The sequence below is a fragment of the Corvus hawaiiensis genome, chromosome 3 (genome assembly GCF_020740725.1).
Source record: "Corvus hawaiiensis isolate bCorHaw1 chromosome 3, bCorHaw1.pri.cur, whole genome shotgun sequence".
Lineage (NCBI taxonomy): Eukaryota > Metazoa > Chordata > Aves > Passeriformes > Corvidae > Corvus > Corvus hawaiiensis.
Window position 1 is genome coordinate 1,987,616 of NC_063215.1, and position 25,585 is coordinate 2,013,200.

A 25,585-nucleotide genomic window follows, 5' to 3' on the forward strand; every position below is an offset into this window, starting at 1 on the left:
CCGGCAGTGCCCGCCCGGTCCTGTGCAGCGCGTGGTGGAGCGAGCCCCGGGAACGCCCGACCGAGAGGGGCGGCGCGCGGGCGGCGGGTGGCGGCGGTGGCGGTGGAACGGAGCCGCGCCCAGCCGAGACGCGCGCTGGAGCGGGGCGCGGGGGGGTCGTCGCTCGGGGGCCCGGCCGAGACGTGGGTGCAGCGCCCGGCAGCGGCAGCGAAGCTGCGACCAGAGGAGGCGACGCACGGAGAACTGAGCGGCGTGGCCCGGCCCGGCCCGCGCAGCCCCGAACGCGACCCCGGGAAGAGCGCGCAGGCACCAGCAGCCCCGACAATTCCAACACGGGAGCGACCGAAAGAGACAGCAAAGACGCAGCGAGACAGAAAACAGCAGCCACTCGGAAAAAGGAAAAGATCATAGCAACTAAGACCTTAGGGATAGTAAAATGGTATAATGTTAAGCAAAATTATGGTTTTATAACAAGGTGTGACAACCAGCAAGACATATTCGTGCATAGAACTGCTATTAAAAAGAATAACCCTGAAAAATGGATCCCAAGCTTGGGAGATGGAGAGGTGGTGGAATTTAATATTGTACTAGGTAGAAAAGGGTTACAAGCATCGCAGGTCACTGGGCCTGATGGTGTTCCTGTAAAAGGCAGTATATATGCAAAAAATCGTAGTCATGTTAGACAATATCTCCATTGTAAGCCCCCCCTACAGTTTCCCTTTCCTAATCCCACCTTTCCCTTTTACCCTATGTCCTGTTACCCCCAGTGTATTCCCAATCCGTTTTTTCATCCATGGTTTCCCTCACAAAACCATGCTTTTGCCAATTGTTTCCCCAAAAATCCCTTTCCAATGCCGAGTGGGGGATGAAAAGGGGGAGGGAAGAAGTTAAACCCTCTCCTGCCTCAGTTTCCCCACAAAGCATGCTCAGAGAATTCTGTCTCCCTTCTGTCAGCCCTAAGATGTTCCACAGAATCTGTTTGGACATTTAAAGACTCAGGAGGGTGGCTTGTTTTGTTTTGAAACTGTTCTTGTTATGTTTATCCAGTTGTTTTCATTCTCCTTTTATTAAAATAAAACGGGTGAGGTGTTGGGGTCCCTCCCCTGCCATGGAGCCCTGGGAGAGGGGCCCTGAGGGCACAGACACGGGGTTTCCTGTCCCTGCTCAGCCTCGTTCCCATTGGTTGGTTTGTGCTCCCTGCGCGGGCAGAAGGACCCTTGGGCCCGTGACTGGAGCAGTTCCTCGGCAGAGCCCCGGCCATGCGGCTGGAGAAATAAACATCTCTGAAACAGCTATCAAGAATCTGTCTGTCCGTATATATTTCCTTTCCACGGGACTCCTGGTTTGATATATGCGTGTTGCAGGATCCCCACTGCAACAGATGGAGGTTTTTTTTTTCTCTTCATTTCAAATTCTGGCCCATTTGGTGACCTCAGGAATGATGTTCAGTATGTTTACGTACAGCGTAAGTATACAGGATTTTATTCTGATTAACAGGGGGTGCATTCTGTAGGTCTGCTGGTATTCCAGGGATAATTGACTTAACACATTCCTGGGCATTCGTATTTATTATTTTACGGCATCATAAATACAAAAAAAATTACAAATCAGAGAAGGTTTAAGCTTTAAAATGTGCAGTGAGCACTTAAAATATGATCTGACACAGCAAAGGCACAGTGCCTCTCCAAGACTCACCTCCAAGACCACTCAGATCCTGGGAATTGTACAATTCCAGGGGATACTGATGGGAAGAGAGAAACCACTGCTGCAGGGTTACATCATTTCCATGTTTGTAACATGGATCTGACCCCAGCTGCTGCCTAATGGAAGCCAAAAGAAGCTTGGATTTAGGAAGCCAAGGAAGCACCCATGGAGCAATCGTTTAACTTGGTTTCCTAGGAAAAAAAAAACTGGTGAGGAGAGATTTGCAGTTCCAGGGAACGGTGCTGATGAATATTTTGGATGGGGTTTGCTCCACCTCACTTTAAATGCTCAAAATTTCGCTTCCTTAATCAAAATTCATCAGTCTGGTCTTCTGCATAATCAACAGATCCAAAGATAATTCCCACCTGCAAGTTCCTGGCTGATTTTTTTGGGAGGCGACAGCTCGGACTCGTCAGCTCTTAGGCCTTCCAAGCACCCAGGAAAACCAGAAAAAGGAAAAACCCCAAAGTCTGGGAGAGGGACATGCACTGAGTTGTCAAACCAGTGATTCGGAGCTGGAATTCACGTGTTCCCATGGGAAGAGTCTCCCCCTGGATGCTCTCCATCCATGGGATGCCGTGCCCGGTGCCTGGTGTTGCGAAAACCCCGGAAACCCTCCAGTGACACAGAATAATCTGCTCTCAGAGCAGAAGTTTGCTCCTCATCTGTGCTGAAAGGGCCTCGAGTTGCCCCATGGGAGGATTAGGTTGGACATAAGGAACAATTTCTTCATGGAAAGGGTTGGAAAGCGCTGAATGGAGTCGCCATTCCTGGGAGCGCCCAAAAAACCTGTGGATGTGGCCCCTGTGGACGTGGTTTAAGGACTATGGGTGTGGTGCTGCATTTGATGATCTAAAAAGTCTTTTCCAACCTTAATTCTGGGATTCCGTGCTTGGTGTCTGGGATTTCTTCGGAAATGTGATTTTTGTCCATAAATGCTGAGGATTCCTGTGCATGCCATGATTTTTCCCAATGAATGGAAAGGTTCCGTTTCGTCCCAGCTCTCTGGGATGAGTTACAGCTGCTGTGCTTTCAGTCCCCTTATCCTTAAAAGCTGCTCTTTGTTCCGTTTCCTGGGAATTCCCCAAACTGCGGAAAAGCCCAAAGAGAGAGAGAGAGAGAGAGAGCGCACGGGATTCCCAGTCTCTTCAGTGATCAATTCCAGCTCCCCATGGATCCGTGTGCAAGAGAGTGGGATTTGATTTCCTTCTCAGGACCACGATGGAAAAGGTAGAATTCCTTTGTTTAACATGAGAAAGGAATTCTGTCTCCAGCACATCCCTAACCAGGTTGTCCTTGGAGCGTTTCCCCTGACTCTCCTTTCTCCCGTGCTTTTCCCTTGCACTCTCTGGTGCTTCCTGGTTGGAAGTCCTGCTGTGTTTTCCAGAATCCATAAGGAAAAGGGAATGTCGCACCAGTGACAGGAAAACAGGTTCCGACCCCAAAGCGCAGCAGGAGCATCCCCGTTGTTTCCCCAGTGCCAGGTGGATGAATTCCCGTTCTGCTGGAATGAAGGATACTCTGGGTCCTCCCTTACTCTGTGTCAGATCCTTGGTTGGATGAAGGAATGTGCCAGGGCTGAGCCTCAAACAGAGGAGGTGCTGCATGAGAGAGAAATAGGAAGAATCAGATTAATTTAGAGAACTCCGATTGACTTAGAGAATTCCGATTCTAAACATATTTAAGTGCTCGGCCAATCCTTAGGATTTTTGTGACATTTAATACCTCAAACACCTTCCCAAATCTGGATTGAGTGGGAAGGTTATTCCCGCTCGTGATCTCATTATAGGGAAGATAATCATCAATCAGAACATTTTTCCTTTTCCTGTCCCTTCCTGACAATCTGCAAACACGCTCTGGCAAAGCCCAGCTGGAGCAGGATCCAGAGGTGGGATGTTTCCCTTGGGAAAAGCCCGGCAGAGTTCACAAAGGTCCGGGAGAGGTCACTGAAGGAATCACGATAGGATTTGTCTCTCTCTGATACAACAAACCCCAAAACACGGTTTTGCCCTGTGAAATCGCCCCTAATCCAGGTGCAATCCCTCAGGGATGATTCCCCTCGGGGTGCTGTACACAGCAGTGGTGTGGGTAAGTTCTTTCCCCACTCACCCCTTCCTCTTCCACAGTTTGTCATTTTCCTGGGTGCAGCCGGGATTGGATTTGGCCCATCCCGGCGTGTCCCGGTATCCCCCACCAGTATGGCCCCGTTAACAGTCCCTGGGAGGTCACATCCCTGCAGGAATTCCCTGGTCTCCCACATCCTCTCTGACAGCACTGAACCTCCCCTCATGGAGAAGTTCAGAGACTTAAACACCCTCTCCCCATTCCCAGCGCCTCCGGAGCCGAGGGACGCATTCCTGGGAGGCCACCACACCAGAATTCCCTGGATTCTCTGGAATGACCAAAGCCAAGGCCCAGATCCTACACTAAACTCTGCATGACTTGGCCCCGGCCCAGCCTACAACATTCCCACGGCTCTTTCCGCGCCGTGGGATTCCAGGATCAGGGTCCTGTTTTATGGAATCCTTCAGCACCGGGAGGGAATGGGACTCTCCAGCCTGATCCCGGTGTTTTTATGGCCAGGATGCATTCACGTTCTGCTCCCTACTTGTGTTTTCCTTAGGCCTCGCTCATGGAACCACGGAATTGTTGAGGTTGGAGAAGCATTCCAAGATCATCCAGTCCAACCATCCCCCAGCACTGCCAAGGCCACCGCTGATCCATGTCCCCAGGTGCCACATCCACATGGATTTTCAATCCCTCCAGGAGTGGGGGCTCTGCCAGTGCCCTGGGCAGCTGTGCCAGGGCTGGACAATCCTTCCAGTGAAGGAATTTTTCCTAATATCAAATCTAAATCCAATCCCTAATCCAACCCAATCTAAGCATTCCAGTGCTGTCCTGATGTATCTTCCCTCGTCTGTGATTAGATCCTTTCTTTCCTCACAAGGATTTGGGATCACCGGTTTGCCCTGTGGAGATTAACCTATGGATCTGCTAAAAATGCAAGGTTTGGGAGATCCAAAGGGGGGCTGGAGGTCTCCACGTGTTCCACCATCTCCCATCTAGATGAGATCAATAATTACCAGATAATCATTGACCTGGAGGAGCTCCCATCACTCTACCCCTGTGTCTTTCCTAAAATCCCAACAGTATTCCATCAAAGTCCTCTTTTCCTTTGCTCACTCCAGGTTCTTCACCATTTTTGCACAAGAAACCACCAGGGCTCACAGACTGGAACCCTCACGGTGACGACCCCGATGTGAACCACCAGGACTTCCCAAAGACCCCAAAGAGGCTTTCCCAGCAGGCTCCTGACACTGAGGAGCTCCAGGATGTGCCATGAAGGGTTTCCAAACCCAACCCCAGACTGAAATGGCCTCAAATTGTTTGGGATTGTGTCATTCCGGCTCCTTATTTTTGGGAGGCATTCCTGGAGTTCCCAGCTGTTGTTTGTTTCCCTGGAGTTCATTGCTTGGCCCTGGAATTTGCTGGATGCTCTGGTTCCCAACCCAACCACTTCAGCTCCTCCTGGATCCTCTCCAGGACTTGGATTTTGGACAGAGCCCACTCACACATCTGCTCTGGGATCTCTTGCTCTGCCACGGAGTGCTGGTGAGTCCAGCCCACGTGTTCCATCCCGCGGTGACAGTGGTGACAAACAGGGGGATTGGGAAGTGCTGGATGTGACATCTCCGGCCACGTGTTCTCTGTTGGTGCAGCAAATCCCTGTCCTCTGGATTCCCAATACCCATAGCCCTGCCCTCCACCCCCTGAGAGGGGCTCCAGGAGAGCTGGAGAGGGACTTGGGATAAAGGATGGAGGGACTGGACACAGGGAATGGCTTCCCACTGGGAAAGGGGAGCTTGGGGTGGGATTTTGGGAAGGAATTCTTGGCTGGGAGGGGAGGGACTTGGCTGGAATTCCCAGAGGAGCTGTGGCTGCCCGTGGATCCCTGACAGTGTCCAAGGAAAGGCTGGACAGGGCTTGGAGCAACCTGGGATAGTGGGAGGTGTCCCTGGCCATGGCAGGCGGTGAAATGAGATGATTTTTAAAGTCCCTTCCCAGCCAAACCATTCCAAGATTTTATGATTCTATGATTTGGATGTTGTCTCCAGAACAGCCTCCCCAGGGACAGGACCTCACACTCACATGGGGACCTGGTGCCCATCCTGGTGCCATCTCCAGTTCCTCTCTCCCGTGGTTTTGGAGCTCGGACGGGTCCCGGCCGGATCCCGGCGTTCCAGCGGGAGCTCTGGACCAGGGCCTTGGCTGCTGCCTTGGAGGGCAAGTTCCCAGTTTGCTGAGGTGTGGCCCAGCTGGGACGAACTGGTGGCTTTGGGAGAGACTCGAGATCGGCACAAAGTGACAACTGGGAAGAGAGAAGAGAAGAGAAGAGAAGAGAAGAGAAGAGAAGAGAAGAGAAGAGAAGAGAAGAGAAGAGAAGAGAAGAGAAGAGAAGAGAAGAGAAGAGAAGAGGAGAAATCATCATCCCAACAGCTTCAGAGGGACTGAAAACATTGGAATCCACTGAGAAATTCTATACATTCTATGAATTTTATCCCCAAATGATAGTCCTAAAAACCACAACCATAATCTACTTTTTCTGAGCTGTGCTGTGGTCTAAATTTACCTGAAGGACAGAAGGACCCAATTAGAAATTGATGCCAGCGAAGCTAAACCCGCATTAATTAATTCTCCACATTAATTAATATGTTAATGCCCGAATTCTCCCCTGTGCACGCGGCTGGGACTGATCCCAGTCTCGCTCAGTGCTTGAAGACTCAAAAGTGTAAAGGATGAAGTTTATTTCAACATAACCAGGATAAAAATAAAGCAAAAAAAAAAAAAAAAAAAAAAAAAAAAAAAAAAAAAAAATATCTCTCAACAACCCACTTTATTCCTTGAGAAAGATCCCAAAAAATTCAAAAAACCCCCAGGTCCTGGAAAAAGAACAGTTCCGAGTTTTTTTTGGACTGACCCAAATTATTTGGTAAGAATAGAGAACAAACGTTATTATGTCAACTCGAGAGAATTCCAAATAAGCTTTACAGAATATAAACACACATTGCCCAGGACCAGGTGCTGGGAATCCTGGATTTCCCTGTAGGCTATTCCCACCTCCTGGAAATGGGATTTTTTTACTCAGAACATCAATTCCCTCTCAATATGTCATGGAAAAAATGCATTCCTGCCTTCAGATCCTTCAATCTCATTACCCTGGGACACAGCCAGGGAGGCAGGAATGACTGATCCTGTCAAAAAGATGTTATTTAGTGAGGACTAAAACTAATTTGGGAGCAGCTGTGAGGGTGGGGCAGTGTCTGGAGCAGACAAAGGCAGACCCAGCCCCTCACTGCTGACGTTGACCAATCCAGTTTCGCCTTCCCCATAAAATATCTGGGAATTTGCTGGGAAGGACTCGTGGGGAGGGCACTGGTGTGGGAGCAGTGACACCTTGGGCTCCGAAATCACGGCTCTCAGCTGGAGTGGCATCCTTGGAGTATCCTTAGAGCATTTCCCTGGATAAAGAGAGGGCAGGAATTGCCTCCCGCCTGCACGGACCTGGGGGTGTGCAGAGTGTGGCCCTTCATTCAGAGACCTCATTAACTTAATTCACTGTAATTTACTCTTTCGTGTAATTGGGCCAATTGACTTTCATTTCTTCCAAATGAAGAGCGAGCCTGGTCACATTTTCTGCTTTCTGTGATTAGTAATAAACTCCAAACCCTCCCAGCTTTACTCGGGGAGAACTCATTCACCCCATGCAAACGTGGAGCCAGTGGATGTCCCCTTAATTAGGTGTTTATGCTCATTTTGGTGCGCTCTGGTTGAGCCTCCTGAGCTGGGAGCTCCATGTAAAAACCCCTTTTATATTTTTATGTATTATTTTATTTTATTTATTATTTTATTTATATTTTATATTCCAGCTGTTGGCTGGAATATTCTTTATTCTCACCTACGGTCTGCACTGGGATCATTGATCTATTTCAGGGTTTCATTTTAATCTGACCCGGTGTTTGCTCGCCTTGGGTGTTTATTCTTTCATCCTGGGCTATTCTTCTTCTGAGGATTTGCTGAAAGATTTGCACATTAAGCCTCTTTATTTAGGCTTGATTAAATAGGAGCCTTTCTAAAGGTCTTCATTTCAGCCAGGTTTCCCAATGCTGCCTTTAATAAATGGAAAATAATTCTGGGTTATTCCTAGAGAATTCCATTTATTTACTTTTTTACTTACTTATTTCCCTATGCATCAGCCTGGTTTAAGCTCAGCTTTATTGTCTTTAGTGCTGCGCTCATTTGTGGCTGGAGCAGCAACAGGTTTGTACAAGAGGATAAAAAACTCAGCTCTTCTACTGACACGGGGACAACTCCAAAATCGGGAGGGATCCAGGACTTTTTCCAACATAAAAGGTTTAGGGAAGACCCTGAGGGGCTGGAGCGTGTCCAGGGAAGGGAACAGAGCTGGGGAAGGGTTTGCAGCACCAGGAGTGGCTGAGGGAGCTGGGAAAGGGGCTCAGCCTGGAGAAAAGGAGGCTCCAGAGGGAATTTTCCTCTCTGGAATTCCCAGACAGGAGGAGGCAGCCAGGTGGGATCAGGATTTCTCCCAGGGAACAAGGGACAGGGTGAGAGGGAACAGCCTTAAATTATGCCAGGGGAGGTTCAGGTTGGATATTGGGAACAATTCCTGCCTGGAAAGGGCTGTCCAGCCCTGGCACAGCTGCCCAGGGCAGGGATGGAGTCCCCATCCCTGGAGGGATTGAAAATCCCTATGGAAGTGGCACCTGGGGACACAGCTCAGTGCTGGCCTTGGCGGTGCTGGGGGATGGTTGGACTCGATGATCTTAAGGATCTTTTCCAACCTCAGCAATTCCATGATTCTCCCATTTTATATCAGTCAAATGCTTCCTGATTGGGGTTGCAGGTCAATTAACTTTGAAGAACACGTAAGTTTCCTAAAATCCGGGGAGAGAAAATCAAATTCACCTATTTTTACTGAGATTCTTTCACTTCTGGCCTGGCAATAAAACAGCTTGGAGTTGGGAAGGGGAAGTTGTGGTGGGATGAACCCGTGTGAGGACGCTCCGACCTCCAGAGCGCCAACTGTGAGGCAGAGGCTGAATAATGATATTTTCTGTTCTTCAGCAGTGCCAGAATCAATTTCCTTGCCCACAGGCTGTATTTGGGTCAGGAGGATGCCTCCCCATCTGGGAGACAATGCCTCTCTTTCATGTAACCCTCCTTTAGCTCCACTCCCAGGCATTCCCTGGCTTCCAGGGCTCCGGGAACACCAGGTCTGCTCCCAGAACCCCCGACACGCTCGTGAGCACGGCCTTCTCCTGGCAGTTGTTTGTTGCCATCTCCACAGAACCCGTGGAGCTCTCTGGAATGACTTCCCTGAGCTCCTCGCGTGGGAGGATGCCCTATTGCAGCAGCCCCGGGCACAATGAGCCCTCAGTGTTGAGATTTGGGGCTGCTTTGCTCGGGCTCAGGGCACGGAGGATGAACGAACGTCAAACTGCAGCGATCCGGAGTCGTGAAACTTTGTGTTGTGAGGGAACTGTGCCAGCGCTTTGTAAAAAGCATGGAAAGGGATTTTTGGGATAGTCAGGAGAGGGAGGAGCGGATAACAGGGGCACTGTCTCTGCACAGACACTGCTGCCCCTTTCCCACCGCCAGCGGCGTCTGGGATGCGGCGAGATTCCCTCAGAGCAGCCAGCCGTGGGGGAGGCTTTGTGTCCTCCTCCTGCCCAGGTGTCCTCTCAGCAGCTCTTTCCTGAGGGAAAAACTCCGAGCTCCAACATTCCTGGGGGTGCCTGACACCGCCCCAGGTGATGGGATCACAAACTGCTGACACTTGCCAGGGATTTCACCTTCCGGAGCTGATTGGATCCACGAGCCCCTCTCCTCTTCCTCTCAGCCTCCTGCCTGCTCAGGTCTGGGGTGCGCCCTCCTCCCTTCCTCCTCCTGCAGAGCAGAACACAAAAATATCAATAAATGCTGTGCAGTTCCTTCCCTGGGGTTGATAAAACCCAAATCCTTTGGGATATTGGCACCCAAAAAGACGTGGGTTGAGAGAACACATTTTCATCTCGCACCTGGGGCAGCCCCAAAGAGCACAATCAGCTACCAGCGCTCAGGGGAAAGTGGGAACTCGGTATTTTTTTAAGTTATGACAAATTCTGGCACTCAAACACAAGCTCAGGACTCAGTGATTTAAGCTAAGTGCACCTAAGATGTTACAGCACCTTCGGGAAATTCACAGAAAAGAAGCTGAGCTAAATCAATTTGAGAGGTTTCGGTGAAGTCTGTGTTACCTGAAGTGCAAAAAAGGCTGGGGGCTGCCTCCAACAAGGTGTTTATTCAATGTTTTTATAGCCAAATAATTCTATGTATCTATTTCTATATGTATGAGTATAAAAATGCGTGATTTTTGGTATTATATTCAGCTGTTCTTAAATTCAACACAATTAACTGGCAGAACAGGAATATTCCAGAGTGTGAAAATGAAGTGAACTGCACTGGAATATGGCCGGCTGCCACGTTTTTTCCGATATCAGCAGTAAAATCCAGACTCTGAGGCAGTGCTTTTTAAGCACTCAGGCAGGTTCACGATCCGGAGGTGTTCATTCCACATTCAAATTCCGTGATACGGAATCTGGGAAGTGAAAGCAGCAGCTCTGAGTGGTTCTCCCGGTGTCTCTGGGCTCCATGCTAAAAAAGGGACAGTTGGAATACAAAAATCATGGGTATAAAGGGTGGAAATAGACTCTAAAAGCAACTTTTATCCTGTGAAAAGCCAGGATCACACCGCGTAACACACACACAACACCAGCACGTGGCCGGTATTCCCTCATCCCAGTCCAGGAGCATGAAGTCAAATCCAGCATTATTTCAAGTGGGAAATTGAGGAAAACTGCCACCTCTTTATAAAATCAAACAGTCAAGGGAGAAAATCCGACCCAAAATATTCCAGCTGGGAAGGAATTGGTCATTTTGGTGGACCTGGCAGTGTCCAGGTTATGGTTGGACTCAGCCATCTTAAAGGTGTTTTCCATCCTGAATGACGCTGTGACCTTTGGGTAGAGGGCAGCCCTGGCCTGGTGGCTGTAAATAAAGATATTATTATAAATTGAGGTATCTGCTGCCGTGTTCTGGTGTCTGAATCGTGGTGTCAGCTCACCCCCAGAACCCCAGCTCCGGGTCAGGAAAATGGAAGGAGTGAGGATGAGGAAAAAGGCGTCAGAGCCAGGATGAGGACAGCAGGTCTCTCGCTCCCAGTGCTGAACTCGGTGTTTCTCGCCCCGTTTTCCTCCCTTAAGGAATTTTTTTTTAATTCCCACACACCCACCAGGCACGGAGTGCTGGGCTGGCTATTCAGGAGCACGAAAAGGGGGAGACGAGCGTCGGGATCCGGGAGGACGGGGACGCTCCGAGTCCTTCTCACGCGAGCGAGCCCCTCTTTGTCAGGAGCGGGGGCCGCTGACAGAACAATTACTGCAAGTAATTATTTTCTCATTGGGTAAACACTCCAGGACAATATGCAACTGTTTTTTAGAGCCAGCCTGTGGCCATAAATTACCCAAGGCTGGGGAGGGGGGACAGAACTTGCATTTTGGCCGAGCTGTTGTCGTGAGAAGTAGCAGGGCCCTGTCTTGAGGCACAAGGCCGCGGTCTTGGCGGGGCTCCAGCGCTCGGATAGAATCGGAATTCATTATTCATGATCAAGTGGGAGGCAAATCTTTTGATTTATTGGCAACGAGCTGCACAAACAGCAGATGCCTTCCAGCAGAGCCGTGCATGCAGGGCCTGACAGAAACGCCCTCCTGGGCCTTTGTAGGCAGATCAGAGCCCCACAGGAAAATTTCCTAACTCGACTCCACGCTTTAGATAAAAATCTTGCACTTCCCCTTTGCAATATTTCTTTGTGCCCAGGGAGGCAAATCCCTCCTTGCTGATCTCTGGGAATGTTTTGGGGTTTTTTTTGTCTGTAACAAAAAGCTGCTTGGACAATTCAGGCAGAAAACAAACCAGACCTACCAGAAATCATCGCCGTGATAAATTACAACGCCGATAGTCACAGCTAGAATTCTATTGAGGGATTTTGATAACCCCTTCCAGGCAATTTGTAATTCAACCCTGTCTGTATCTCTTCTCTATCACCTCACCACTCCCTTGGCTGCACATCTGCTCATTGCTGTTCTTAATTTCACTGCTCAGAGACTGCTGAGCTTTTCCCACACTGTCCCAGCTAAACCCAAAACCTCCCAGTGAACTTACTGGGGGATCTCTGTCCCACCTCCCTCATGCTACAGGGGGGTTTTCACTGAGCTCCTGGGCACAGATTTGGGGTACAAGCTCCTGCCTTTCTGAGCAAACGGCAAAGAAATCCAGCAGAAGCGAAAAACAGGTTTCAATTATCATCCAGACTGCAAATGAACCCCATTTTTGGGGCACTCCTCAGCTGTGGCCAAGTGTTATTGTTCTCCTCAGTGAGCCCTGGCCAGGCCAAACCCTCGCCCAGCTGCTGTCTGGAAATGTATTGATCTGTTTTTCAAAGCTAAAGAGCCAATTTTGGCCTCACAGCCTGCAGAATATATTTTGTGTTTCCACTTACAGGACTCCCTTTGTCTCCACTGCACTGCGTAATTGAGAATTGACTGCAGCTCCTTCTGCTTGCCATGTTTCCCCTTTTTTTTTTTTGGCTAAACAAGGATGAGTTCTCTGCTAGGAATTCCCAGCAGTGTTGTTTCGGTGCTGCTGTGGAAGGGAGAAGGCAGCTGATGACTCAAAAGCCCAACAAAGGAACAGATGAAAACTCTTCGTCATCGCAGATGACAGGAAGCGACTTTTTACACAGTGAGCAGTGTTGAACTAAAAGAGGAGAGACTTAGAAGAAGATTAGGAAGAAATTATTTTCTGTGAGGGTGGGGAGGCCCTGGCACAGGTTGGCCAGAGAATTTGTGGCTGCCCCTGGATCCCTGGAAATGTCCAAGGTTAGGTTGGATGGAGCTTGGAGTAGCCTGGGATAGTGGAAGGTGTCAGGGTTGAAACTGGATGATCTTTAATGTCTCTCTCCACCCAGACGGCTCTGGAATTCCATGAACTCTGCCGTTTAAATGTCAAAATTTCACCCTGATACGATGAGCAGCAAAGTCCTCCTCTCCCTTTGGATCAGAAAACGACTGCAGAGCAAGGTCAAGCTCCGAGGAGATTTTAACCTGCCCAGGAGTTACGAAAAACTTGTTTTTTGTGGATTACCTCTTAAATGCCGCAAAATTCAACCTGGGATTAGGCAGATCGATTTGGATTCAAGGTCGCAGCCAGCGACTCGTCTCACGCGTTGCTTTGATGGTGGCGTCAGGTATTCCTTTGATGTGATCCTGTTTATTCACGAGGAATTCTCCCCAGCTCCGGTTTTCCTCAGCACTCAAATGGGAAAAAATGGTTTGTGGGGTCAGGGATTTCCAGTCGAGGTGCTGGGCTTGAAGAATCTCTCCCCAGTCCTTTTCTCTCCACCACCCCTTTGAGTTTCTGCGAGTTCTGCCACGTCCTCTCCCACACGTTCACGTCCTGGAGGAAACCCTCATCGCCGTTCCTTCCCACGTGCACTCCGGCTGCAGCAAAACCCATTTCGTCTCCCAGATTCCCTTTGGCAAACCCTGGGAAATCGCTTCTATTGTTCCAGGATCTCGTTTTACACCGATTTCACTCCTCCTGACATCCATTTTACATGAGGGGCGGTTGTTTTGCCCTTGAGCTCCAGGAATGCGGCTCATCCGAAGGAGAACTGCACCTGACAGCGCCGGCGGGGTCGGAGATTTTTATCTTGGGATTCTGTTCTGCCTTCCAAGCTGAGCCCTGGTCAGGCAGGGTCTGCCTGCGTGGAGGTGGATCCTGCACAGCATTCCTGGGAGTCTCCAAACCATGGCTTGGTGTCCCAGAGGGACACCGGGACCATGGTAATGTTTTCCTGCCACCCCCACCAAAGCCTGACGGACGCTCGAGGTGGTGTCTCCCTGCTCCAGGATCCAACTGAAGAGCTGAATTCCCCATCCCTTGGCAGCTGCCTGGAAGTAAAGGGTGGAGAGCACAACACAGAGCCTCAGTGGGAGGATTTTTGGGAAGGGACAGCAAAGTGTCCTTGGAAAAGAAGCACCAGAACATCATTGTGGGAGGGGGAGGCTGGATCAGCACCTGAAACGTGGCACCTGCGCTGCTGAATAATCACCACAGATGTGCCTGAGCACCAGCAATTACCTCCAGCTTAAGTGATATTAAAGGCAGATCCTCGATAAACAAGCAAATCTCACAGAATTCCTCTCCCTCCTCGCAATAATCCTCTGTAATTGCGGATAAGTGGCAGATTTGCAGGAACACTTGGCATTAAAACGTTCTCCACAAATAGAGAGAGGCAGGGATCTTACTCAGGAGAGGCAAACGGGGAGGGTATTTATTATTTACTGTTTCCTTATTTCAGGGGAATTGTTTCCACCTGGTTCTCAGCTGCATCCACAGCTCAGCGCTGGGACAGGCGACTTCTAAACCTTTCAGCCGAGGCTTGTCCCACTTTTTCATGGCACAGGAGAATCCTAAACCTCACAGAAACGGCACAAGAGAATCCTAAACCTCACAGAAACCTTCAAGAGCTGCCGTACAAAACCATTGAGCGCGGCTGGAAAATAACATCAGGACGTTCATTTGCAACGAGGAGGCATTCGGTGAAAATATTCAGCGAAAAGCCTCCAAGAACTCAACCCAAAAGTGGTGTTAGAGTTAGGAAAAACATCCCACAGAAAGAGGGTGAGGTGGAAACTGGGAAGCTCTTTGATGTAGTGCAACATCCAAGGACCAGGGGACGCGGATTAAAACGTGATTCATAAAAGGCTTTTTGCTCAGGCGCTTGGGAGCTCTGGGGAACAGCCCGGAGGAGCGCTGGGTCCGGCAGGGTTACTCACGTTGGGAAAGAGCTCCGAGAGCGCTTGGCCAAACAATCCCTGGCTGGGGTAATTCCTGAGCTGATTGTTCCCGGGCACAGGGATAAGCTTGGCTCTGCTGGATATTGACTTAAACACAGCCCAGGTGCTTTCGTTGTGGCTCTGTTGGTTCCCGAGGATTTTTGTTGGCACGGTGGAGAGGAATCTTCTGCTCCCGGCACGTTCGGAGTGGTGAGTCCGTGGATTCCCACAGGGACCAGGGAATGGTCAAGAGGATCCATGACCTGTTTGCCAGGCTTGGATTAATGACAGCGTCACCCTTTCCACATCAGCTGGGCTGAGGTGACCCCTGGGAAGTGTCAGAGGTGGCATTTCCAGGGATTCACACAAGAAAAGGGGGAACTCTTCCCACAGGTCACTCCCACACCCTTCCTGAGCTTGTCAATGCACAGAAAATTCACCTTGGATCTAAGATTGGGAAAATCTCCAGTGCCAGAGGTGATGAAAGAAAACATGGGGCAGTTCTAACACAGATCCATGTGCAAAACTCTGCTTTGGGAGGGAAATGCCTTTCTTTAGCCAGTGGATAATCCTGGGAGCCCAGGAAGTGACGGATCCAGGCAGTGCAGACACAAATACCATTCATCACTTCCATGCTCCGACATCCTCGTACACCTGCCCTGCAATTCGATCATCCCGGCCTCCTCTCAGCCAGGAGATCCTCCCACTGATAGAATTATATTCCATCACAATTAATTCATTCTTCCTCTGCTGTGCAAAACCCACACATTCCTCCCAGCCTGGCAGCTTTATTTAAAAACTCTCCAACAACCCCTTGTCCTAATTCCTCCCATTCCAGCTCTCTAACATCCCCCAGGAGTTCCGGCCTGACAAGTGGCGCTGAAAGGACACAAAGCAGCGCCAGCTGCAGCTACAACTGGACCAAAACCAATCCAAAAAAGGCCAAAAGAGCGGGAAACTGGCTTTGCAACCAGGCAGCTGGATGGGCAGAGCGAGCCTGAGGGGGACATGGAAAACCTTGTGCCACAGGGAAAGGAAAAGAGGTGAAGCTCTTACGCCTGCCTGGCCTGCTCGATGGGGTCGTAGTTGTCCAGGTAGTTGTACCGGATGGTGTCCGTGGGATTCCTGTCGGATGAACGCCAAGGAGGGAGCTCCTTTTTCCCCCTGGTTGTCCCCCGTCCTGCCACAGAAAGTTTCCTCTCTGGGACGTTGCTTTTTACTGGTTGCACATCGATAACTATGAACTCGTCCTTGGAAGGAGTCTGATAAGAGATTAGAGCAAGGAAACAAGTTTGAGCCTATGATGAAAATTAGGTTATCCTAAATTTAGGGTTAAAATAATTGGGAATTAACTCGAAATTGGTCTCTGCAGGCTCCATTATGGTGAGCGGACAGAAAGAGGCACCTTGGCGGTGCTTTTCATCACCCAGGTCCTACAATCCATATTCAAGTGAGCCGAGCTGCTGTTGAGATGGATCAGCTTCTCTCTGTCAGCTACAGAGAGTCTGTGGGGGACTTCGCTTTAAATTAAAGGGCTGAGCTTTGAATTCAGGGCAGGAGGATCCCAAAAAGATAAAGAGGCAGGGGGGGCTGAGAGCCAGACCCAACCCCAGATTTGCCCCTGGGCACAGATGCCCGTGGAGGCGGTGGATCCGTACCTTGGGCCTGGTGACGCGCAGCTCCCTCACCATCTCGATGTAGTGCTTTTTCCAGACGCCCTGCTCGAAGGGGGTCGGGCAGAAGTTGATGAACCACCCGAAACGCAGGCACTTCAGCATCCACAGCTGATCCAGCTCCGACAGGTACTTCCAGTGCCAGCTCACCTGTGAATTCCCAGCCAGTTGGAAACCTTGGGGTTTAAAGCATCCAAGATTTCGGCTACGGATTTCTGGGCTGGGGAGGTAATTCCCACATGTGCGTAAACAATTCTTCTGCACTGTTAATGCTCCTCTTGAACCTTTGATCAAACCATTTAAACCTTTCAAGGCCTTCCTGGTGTGGGGCCCTTCTGTGATTCTAAGTAATTTTCTAACCTCTTTTCTCCCTGCTCGAGCATGGATAGTTTGAGTCGCATCCTCATGAAATGCTGGAGAAAGTTACTAAAGCAAGGCTTAGCCAAGCCGAGATTATGATATATTCTTAAATTACATGGAGTATTACGTTAGTGCAGCAATAATGTCACTGATAGCTGAACTTATTAATTTAAAACTGCTGCGGGCAGCATCTCACAGCATTTTATGGCATGCAAACAGATTTTTGGAGTCTTAACCACTGTGCTCCAAAGCACATCTGTAATTTTCTGCTTCTCCACATCCAATACTTGATCTTCAGGCATTTTAAAGGATCTGTTTTCCTTGAAGGATCAAGTGTTGTTCTTCGCAAAAGCACAAGCCAGAATTTCTCAAAGAATTAAGGGCTCTGGTCACGGTGCAAGGTGTTTTAGAGGAATGTGATTTCCAGGAAGTACCAGGCTTCCTTTCTGGAATAATCACTCTTGAAAATGCCACATTTAAAACGCTTTAGAACGGAGCATCTAAAATTACTCTTCACTTCAGTGAATCTTGGCCAATCTGGCTTAATTTAGGATCTGAGGAGCGAGCCTTTGGCACAGAAGATCTTTTGTCTTCACCAAAAATCAATGTTTTCCCTTTTTGTTTTTTTTTAAAGGACTTTAACCTGGTTTTCTGAACCCCGGGCAGGTGTTGGCTTTTTCACCTGTGCACATCGACAGAGGCTCCGTGGATCCAGGAAGGAAAAGATGTACAAGGACAGGACTCGAGGGAGCCTCGTGGTAAAATCGACAGCCTCGGTGGGGACTCGGGCCTGGAGCTGCTTGGCACAGAATTTCTGCTGGGACAGGGAGCAGCGTTCCAGCAGGTCCACCAGGATCCTCCTCCTCTGGCCATCTGTCCACTTGTCAAACTGGGGGAAAAAAAAAAAAAAAAGGAGTTTCAGGTGCAGAAAAACCGGAGATTCAGCTTCTTAAAATAAAATGAGGCGAGGGAAAGTGCATAAGCAGCAGCTTCTGGTGACTCATTCGGAGGGAGCAGAGCGCCGGGAACAAATGGAGAGGCTACGTGAAAAGAAACTCTGGAGCCACGTAAGGATTCCTGATCCTCAAAGCATCCAGGATGGCCTAGGCCAGGACTCACTCATGCTCTTTGCTGCTGGGACCAGCTCCGAGAGGTGGCTTCCCTCACGGAAAGGAGGAGGCTCAGCTGCGTGGTTACAGGAGCAGGCCCCAAAGAGGAGCTCACTGCTGCTTCCTTCTCCCCCCTGACACTTTCCCCCGCCACCGCGACCTCGGCGTGCCGCACAAGTTGTAAAGTATTTTTCCTCACAATCCCACTGCACAGGGGAGAAATCCCCGCTTTGAGCAGCGGAGCAGAGGGAAACCAAACGAGCTCGTGAGGGGAAAAATCTGCGGCGGTGGCGGCAGCAGCAGAGTCACAAAGGTTTTCCACAGCTTTTCCATGCTTCTGGCAGGTAACCTAGAGAGGAGGATTGAATCCGTGTGGGAGGAACCAAGCGCTCAGGTAACCGGGGATGGCTTTGCCACCGCGGCGTCGGCGCAGAGCTGAGTCAACAGGGTGGGAGTGACGGTGGCGCTGGCTGGGCTTTCACTCGTGGGGACAGCGGCGATGGCAAGGGCCCTGTCAGCAGCCATCTCCTGCCAGGAGAACGGCCTCATCCCACAGTCGCTGCCCGCTGGCTCCAAACCTGCAGCCCAGCTGCCAGGAGCGAGGGAAAAGCCCCGGGATCGCGGTGGCTGCAGGCAGGAGCAGCAGGAATTGCCAGTGGGAATGGCAGGCAGCAGGGTGGGATGGTTGGAGAGGGATTTCCTGAGGGGGATGATGGGTTTTGCTTCATCCCGTACAAGAGTTTGCAGTGACAGGACAAGGGGAAGGGTTTTAAACTGAAAGAGGAAAGATTTAGGTGGGATATTGGGGAGAAATCCTTCCCTGTGAGGGTGGGGAGGCCCTGGAGTAGAATTCCCAGAGAAGCTGTGGCTGCCCCTGGATCCCTGGAATGTCCCAGGCCAGGTTGGACGGGACTTGGAGCAGCCTGGGATGGTGGAAGGTGTCCCTACCCATGGCAGGGGGTGGAACGGGATGAGACTTAAGATCCCTTCCAACCCAACCTCTGGAATTCCATGAAACTCCTCCTCAGCACAGCAAGAGCAACCTTGACCCAAACTCACCTTCTTTTCAAAGGGAAAACTGAGCGCTTTGGGGAATTCCCCTCCTTGGGGAATGCTGCTTTTCCCAGTTTGTTTCCTTCTCAGGGCTGGCCATCCCCAACCACGCGCTCTGTTTGCTCACACTGTTGCCTGGAGCCACCTTTCCACAGCTCCCAGCTCGCTCTCTGCACGTCAGATCTGTGCACATTGTTGTCTGCATTTAACCTCAGGGACATCTAAGTCCTTCGTTAAACGTGACCTCCAAAAATTGAATAAAAATATTAAAATAAAATAAAAATAAAAATATAAAAATATAAATATAAATAAAAAATAAAAAATAAAAATAAAAATAAAATAAAAATAAAAATATAAAAATATAAATAAAAAATAAAAAATAAAAATAAAATAAAAATAAAAATAAAAATAAAAATAAAAATAAATTAAAATTAAAATTAAAATTAAAATTAAAATATAAAAATAAAAATAAAAATAAAAAATAAAAACAAAAACAAAATTAAAAACAAAACCAAAATATAAATATAAATATAAATATTTACTATAAAAATAGTAAGAAAAAAAAATGTTCCTCCAGTGATGTTTTTATTATCATGGGTTAACTATTAAATAAATAGTTTAATGCCCAGTGTCTTTTCTTTTCCCTTTCAGACTAAAAATTCAGGATTTTTTTTCCTTGTCTTTCCTCCCCACCCCACGTCCATGCCCAAATGGAGGATTGGCAGAATAATAGTTCAAAATTCACTGTGCAATTGAAGGGAATTGAGAAGCATTTTCTCTCCTGATCATTTTGAAGAGCTCTTTCCTTATTGATTTATTTTCCCTTGGATGAATTCCAGTGCTGGAGAATAAACTCCAGGAAGAAAATGGCTCTTCTCCTCACACACACCTCTGCAAGACCTTCAAGAAGGTTGGAATGAAGAAAGTGTGGAATTGGCATTCCTGAGATCCTGGAGAGACGAAAAGCCAAACAGAAAAAGCTCCCAGATGTCCCTCTCTTTTCAGACACAGTGAATTAAGGAATATTCCCTTTTTTTGATCCCTGTTCTTCATATAACTGTCACTTCTAATGATGCTTAGCAGGGTATTAAGGGAAAACTGAAGTAGGACTTGGGGATTTAGGGCTTAGAAACGTTCCCTGAGAATAAACTCAGACAAAGATGGACCAGAGGGGGACAGAGGAGGTTCTGCCTGTCCCCTTCTCACCCTCGGCTTGAAGTGAAAGGTTTTCCCTGTCACACGAAGGGGGAAAACTTCTGCTGCACACGTTCCCCGTTGATGATCCCGGCCACATCCTCTGCTCGTTAAAGCAATCCCCAACCACCAACTTGCACAGATAAATTTCTCCCGAGCGAGCTCCGGAGACAAGGGAGTAACTGGCTTAGTCTCTTCCACATCAAGAGATTAAGTGAACTAGTCAAAACAAATCCAGCCTCACTTTCCAGCAGACACGAGAGTTGCTCCTTTTTAACCCTCTCCACCCCGCCATGGGTTTTCCAATGAGGGAATTCCTTCCAGCATCCCCAGCCTCCGTTTAAACTTCATTTAAACCAGTGCCACAGCTCCGGGAGCACTGGGAACACCCAGCCCCTTCCCCACTGCACCCAGCAGCAGCCAAGGAGTTAAGCTGGCACAGGTTGTCTCTTTTCCAGCGTTAACAAGCGTGTCCCCATCCCACATTTGGCCGCTTCCTCCACAGATCCTCCCCTTGGATGCGATTACAGCAGCCCAACCAGTCGGACCGGATTCCCCTGGCTTCGCCTCCTCTCTCCCCGCGGCTTTTCCCCTCTGTCTGGGCCTTCCCCGAAGCCCTGGCAAACAAAGTCTCCGCAGGGATTGTGTGACACCGGGCACAGCGCTCGGGCCCTGCCCTGGATCGCTTTGCGGTTCATCCACGAGTGCACACACACAAATAACGCAGCCTGACACCGAGAGAGAGCCCAGAGAGGCCCCTCTGCTGCAGGACACTCACTGCTGGTTTGACTGGTTCTGACTGGAGGGGGACACATCCCTCATCTCCAGCCCAGCACGTGGATCTGAGCTCCCAGGTTGGGATCCCTGTGCTCGGCAAAAGTAGGAATGCGTTCTCCAGCCGAGAAACAATTTCCCCCTCCCTTCCCCAGCCACCCTCTCCCAGTCCTGCTGAAAGGATTTGTTGGAGGCCTAGGAGCTGGGTGAGAAGGTGAGAAGCAGACGAGGCACCCGATATCCGTAAAACACCTTAATCCACCCAACCAAATCCCAAACTTCTCTGCTGCCAAGCAGCTCCTTGTCAGTGATTAGGAACTCTCCCCCAGGATCTGTTTGGTTTCGCTTTTCCCTCTGCAGTTACACAAAGAAATCTGACTCTTTACAGGAGAATCATGGAAAGATTGGGTTGGAAGGACCTTAAAACTCATCCCATTCCACCCCGTGCCGTGGGCAGGGACACCTTCCACCATCCCAGGCTGCTCCGAGCCCCATTTCCAAGAGGAGATTCCAGGAAGGGAAGGTGGCCTGGTGACAAGAATGAACCATTGCCCTGTCACCTGCCATGGGGTCAGCTCCTGGATAAAGGCCAGGCTGGACAAGGCTTGGAGCAACCTGGGATAGCGGGAGGTGTCCCAGCCCGTGGCGAGGGGTTGGAATGAGATGAGCTTTAAGGTCCCTTCCAAGCCAAGTTTTTCTGCGATTCCTCTGTAAAATGTCGGGTTTGCTTGTTTAATGCGGTGGTAAAAGTGAAAGCTAGGCCGGGGACAAGCCTGCCACGGGAAGAGCAATTATTATCAGCAAATTTAGGGGCAGTGTTATTGTGCCCCACAAATGTGGTCCATGGGCACCATCCTGGAAGCGTGTCCCTCACCTGGGAGGGCTCAGTTCCCACACAGAGAGGTGACTGAAGGAAAAACGAGAGCTTAAATCATGGAATCCCAGAATCACTGAGGTTGGAAAAGACCTCCGAGGTCATCGAGTCCAACCTGTGGCCGGTCCCCACTGTGTCCCCAGCCCAGAGCTCTGAGCGCCACCTCCAGCCCTTCCTTGGACACCTCCAGGGATGGGGATTCCAAACCTTCCTGGGCAGCCCCTGCCAAGGCCTGAGCACCCTTTCCATGAAGAAATTCCTCCTGATGTCCAGCCTGAACCTCCCCTGGCTCATCTTGAGGCCGTTTCCCCTTGTCCTGTCCTTTATTCCTTGGAAGCAAAGCCCAAATCCCACCTGGCTGCCCCCTCCTGTCAGGTGAGAAACTTTCAGGTGCGCAGAAACTGAAATTAAATCCCTTCAGGTCACCTCATTCCTTGTTTCTCAACACCCTGGGAGACATCAAAGATGCCCTGTGGCACCAGTGGGAAAAAATAACGAAATGAAAATGTAAAACCGCAGTCCCTGGATGCACGCAAATAAAATCAGGAAGAATTAAATAGACGATGAGCATCCCAAGTTTAATCTAATCTTTGTTTGGAAAACCAAATAAAGGAAAACTGCTGTGGCAGGGCCGCACGAGGCATTTCCTGTTTCTGCTTTTCCAGGATGTTCCTTCCGTGGAAGAAGTTGGGGGACGCCGATCTGGTTCATCTCCTGCCACAAGGCAGGATCTGCTCTCCCCAAACCATTCCTGGCACTGCTCGTCCAACCTCAAAAGGCTCCGGATTCCACCCCTAATCCCCAGGCAAGCGATTCCAGCAGGGAATTATCTCCAGCACTGGATTTTGCTCGTGTCTAAATCGTGTCTCCATAATTGCAACTCAAGCCCTGGATCTCCTGCCCTCTCCACAGGGATCAGATCGTTCCCTTCCTCTTTCCAACACCTTTTGTGTTTCGGTAGAAGGTGTTTTTATGCCTCTTCTCCATCTTCCCTACGGCACAGGGATTGTTTCCATCTTTTCTGGACCTGAGTCTGCTCTCACGTCTGACTCGTTCCCAGCTTTCCCAAAAGGCGGGGAGCAGGACCGGGAATGACCCTGCCTTTGGGATATTTCCCTTTATTGTAAGTCACTGTCAGCTTACGTGCAGTTTGTGATCCCCCCTCATTCCCAGGAATTTTTCCTGCAGAACCGCTGCATCCTTGGGTTCTCTCAGATATGAAGTTTTTGTGTGTCAGTCTTTCCTGCAGCATTTTTCCCTCGTCCTTATCTGACTGCAGACCTTTCCATCCTGATTTCTAACCCCCAACGTTCAGGAAACCCCTCCATTCCTGGCATCACCTGCAGATGGAATCATGGGATCACTAAGGCTGGGAAAAGCTCTCAGATCATCGAGTCCAACCATTAAATGAGGATTCGTTTTCCATTCCGTCGTCTGGATGTTACTGAAAATGCTTAACAGCAGTTAGGACAGGCTTCAGCCTTCCAGGTTCAGAATAAATCCTTTACAACCACCCTGGACGTGATCCCAGCCATGGAATCCATCCTCCAGCTGCTCCATTTAGTCCATATTTCCTGAGAGCGCTCGGAGAAGGTCATGGGAACCAACATGGAAAATCCTGCCAGGAGCACTGGGATTTCTCCGTGTGGTTCCTCTCGCTCTCGGAGCGCTCCAGGCTCTCCACAACCCCAGGCTTGGAAGGGTGTTAAGAGCAGCTTTTGTGCTTTCTTTCCTTGGAATGCTGGATGGCAGGAGCACGAGGAGAATTAGCTCTGAAGGAGCCTTCTGAGAGCTGCTGATCCAGAGTCACGGGAAGGGGCGGAAATGTGACCTTCCGGAGATGATTCAGCACTTGTGAGAGTGTTTGGAGGAAAGCTTTTCCCAGATTTTGGCATTTTTATACATCCAGCAGTTTCCAAGAGATGGGTTTTACGTTTTCCACTTGCTGCCTGACCCATTAAAAGCTGGTTTTTTTGAGCAACAATCGCTCAATTATTTCATTTCCTTGGTGTCCCTGAAATTCCTTATCATCAAAACACAGCAAATGATGGAAAGCCTGTTTCCTATAAGGACAAATAATCCTTAAAATCAAAATATTTGCCTGTAAAGACCAGTTCATATGGAAAAATAATTTCATGAGTGACTTACGAAGCATAAAGAATAAGCACCAGTTCCAACCCAAACAGATCTATGTGTGCACTTGGTAGATAAAATCTCATTTATTACAGATTTCAAAGACCCTCCAGCAGGCCAGGGCAACATCTGAACATCCAACATCTCCTTTGAGGACTCCACAGACATTTCCCAGGGTTTTTCATCTCATTTCAGCTCATTCCAACCTTGGAATATGATTTCCCAGCTTCAAAACTTATGGAACGTGGGCACTGAGGGAATTTACGCCTTTGCTCTCCTCGAAAGCAGAGCAGTCACAGCTCACTTTCACATCAGGGAAGTGAATCCCTTTTTCCAAAGAGGAGAAGTTTGGCATTCCCGTGAGATAAACTCCCGATCACTTCCAAAATCTGTCTGCAGCAGATAGAGATTTAAAGAGAAAAATTTACCCATTTTCCGAGCAGGGCTCTTCTTTCTTCAAACACCTGTGAAACACACACACAAAAAGAAAATGGAATATTTCAGGAGGATTCAGTACGTGCTGAGAAAAATCCAGCTTGAAAAAACAATCCACAAAATATCAATGGAATCACTGAATGGATGGTCTTGGAAGAAAATCATGGAGATGCTTTAATCCCAACTCCCTGATAGGATCAGCTAAAGGGGTAGCTCAGACACGTCCGTGAGTTTTGAGTATTTTATTGGATGGAGAGTCCAGAACCTTCTGAAACATCAGGCTCCCCGATTCCTTAATCGTCCCTGAGGCCCTGTGCTGGATTTATCCCAGTAAATCCATGTATTTCTTGCACTGAGGAGCCCAGAGATGGGCCCAGCATTCCAGAGCTTTCCCGTGGAGAGGGAAAGAATCCACATCCCTCATCCTGCCACCTACACTCTTCCCTTGTTGATTGTTCCTTGGTGATCCTGTCAGGGATTTTATCATCCCCGCACTCCTGAAACCTCCTGGATTCGATGCCCCTGGGTCCCTGGAAGTGCCCAAGGCCAGGTTGGACGGGGCTCGGAGCAACCTGGGATACTGGGAGGCATCGGGGTTGGAACTGGATAAGCTTTAAGGTCCCTTCCAACCCAAAATATCCAGGGATGAGGAGTCCACAGCTTCTCTGGGCACCCTGTGCCAGGGTCTCACCACCCTCACAGACAGGAATTCCTTCCCAGTATCCCATCTAGGTCTCCCCTTTCCCAGTGGGAAGCCATTCCCTGTGTCCTGTTCCTCCAGGCCTTGGAGCTACTTGGAGTCCCAAGTCCCTCTCCAGCTCTCCTGGAGCCCCTTTAGGCTCTGGAAGGGGCTCTGCGCTCTCCCTGGATCCTTCTCTTCTCCAGGTGAACATTCCCAGCTCTCCAGCCTGGCTCCACAAGAATTCTGCTCTCCTGGACGCGCAGCGATGGGAGGTGCCTCACGTGCTTTGGGCTACCCAGAAGCCGAACTTCCCACCTCTTTATTTTAGAAATCCCTTTACTCCTGATTTAGAGGCACCGGGTGCCCTGAAATCCTGCACGGATCCAATCCCAACTCAGCAAAACCTTCAGGAATGAGATAACGAGAGCAGCCTTTGCTCCCCGGCCACTTTACAGCGACAGCTCCCACCACGGACGATCAGTATCAAAATCCAGCGGAGGATTTCTGATCTTGACCTTTATCCGTAGGGAGCTGGACCCCAAAGCACCAACACGCAGCTTCCCCACTACCACAAAACCACCTTCAATCCTCAGGATGGTGACCTGGGAAGTGAGGGAATGCTGGAAATGATTTTTCCA

At 49.5% G+C, this 25,585-nt stretch overlaps 1 protein-coding gene across 4 annotated transcripts in view; it reads right to left on the reverse strand.

The window, feature by feature from the left end:
* Nucleotides 1–1,459: 1,459 nt before the first annotated feature.
* Nucleotides 1,460–25,585, reverse strand: part of FBXO16 (F-box protein 16) — a 34,102-nt gene continuing 9,976 nt past the window's right edge. For 3 of the 4 annotated variants that reach the window (XM_048296246.1, XM_048296247.1, XM_048296245.1), the window contains exons 3-9: nt 24,259–24,294; nt 17,376–17,582; nt 16,319–16,483; nt 15,717–15,922; nt 9,564–9,669; nt 5,854–6,073; nt 1,460–3,305 (exon numbers count right to left, since the gene is read on the reverse strand). In XM_048296246.1, coding sequence (XP_048152203.1) covers nt 3,238–3,305; nt 5,854–6,073; nt 9,564–9,669; nt 15,717–15,922; nt 16,319–16,483; nt 17,376–17,582; nt 24,259–24,294 — 1,008 coding nt within the window. In that variant the 3' untranslated portion in view covers nt 1,460–3,237. The remainder of the gene's footprint in view (nt 3,306–5,853; nt 6,074–9,563; nt 9,670–15,716; nt 15,923–16,318; nt 16,484–17,375; nt 17,583–24,258; nt 24,295–25,585) is intronic. The other variant, XM_048296248.1, reaches the window with a different exon arrangement.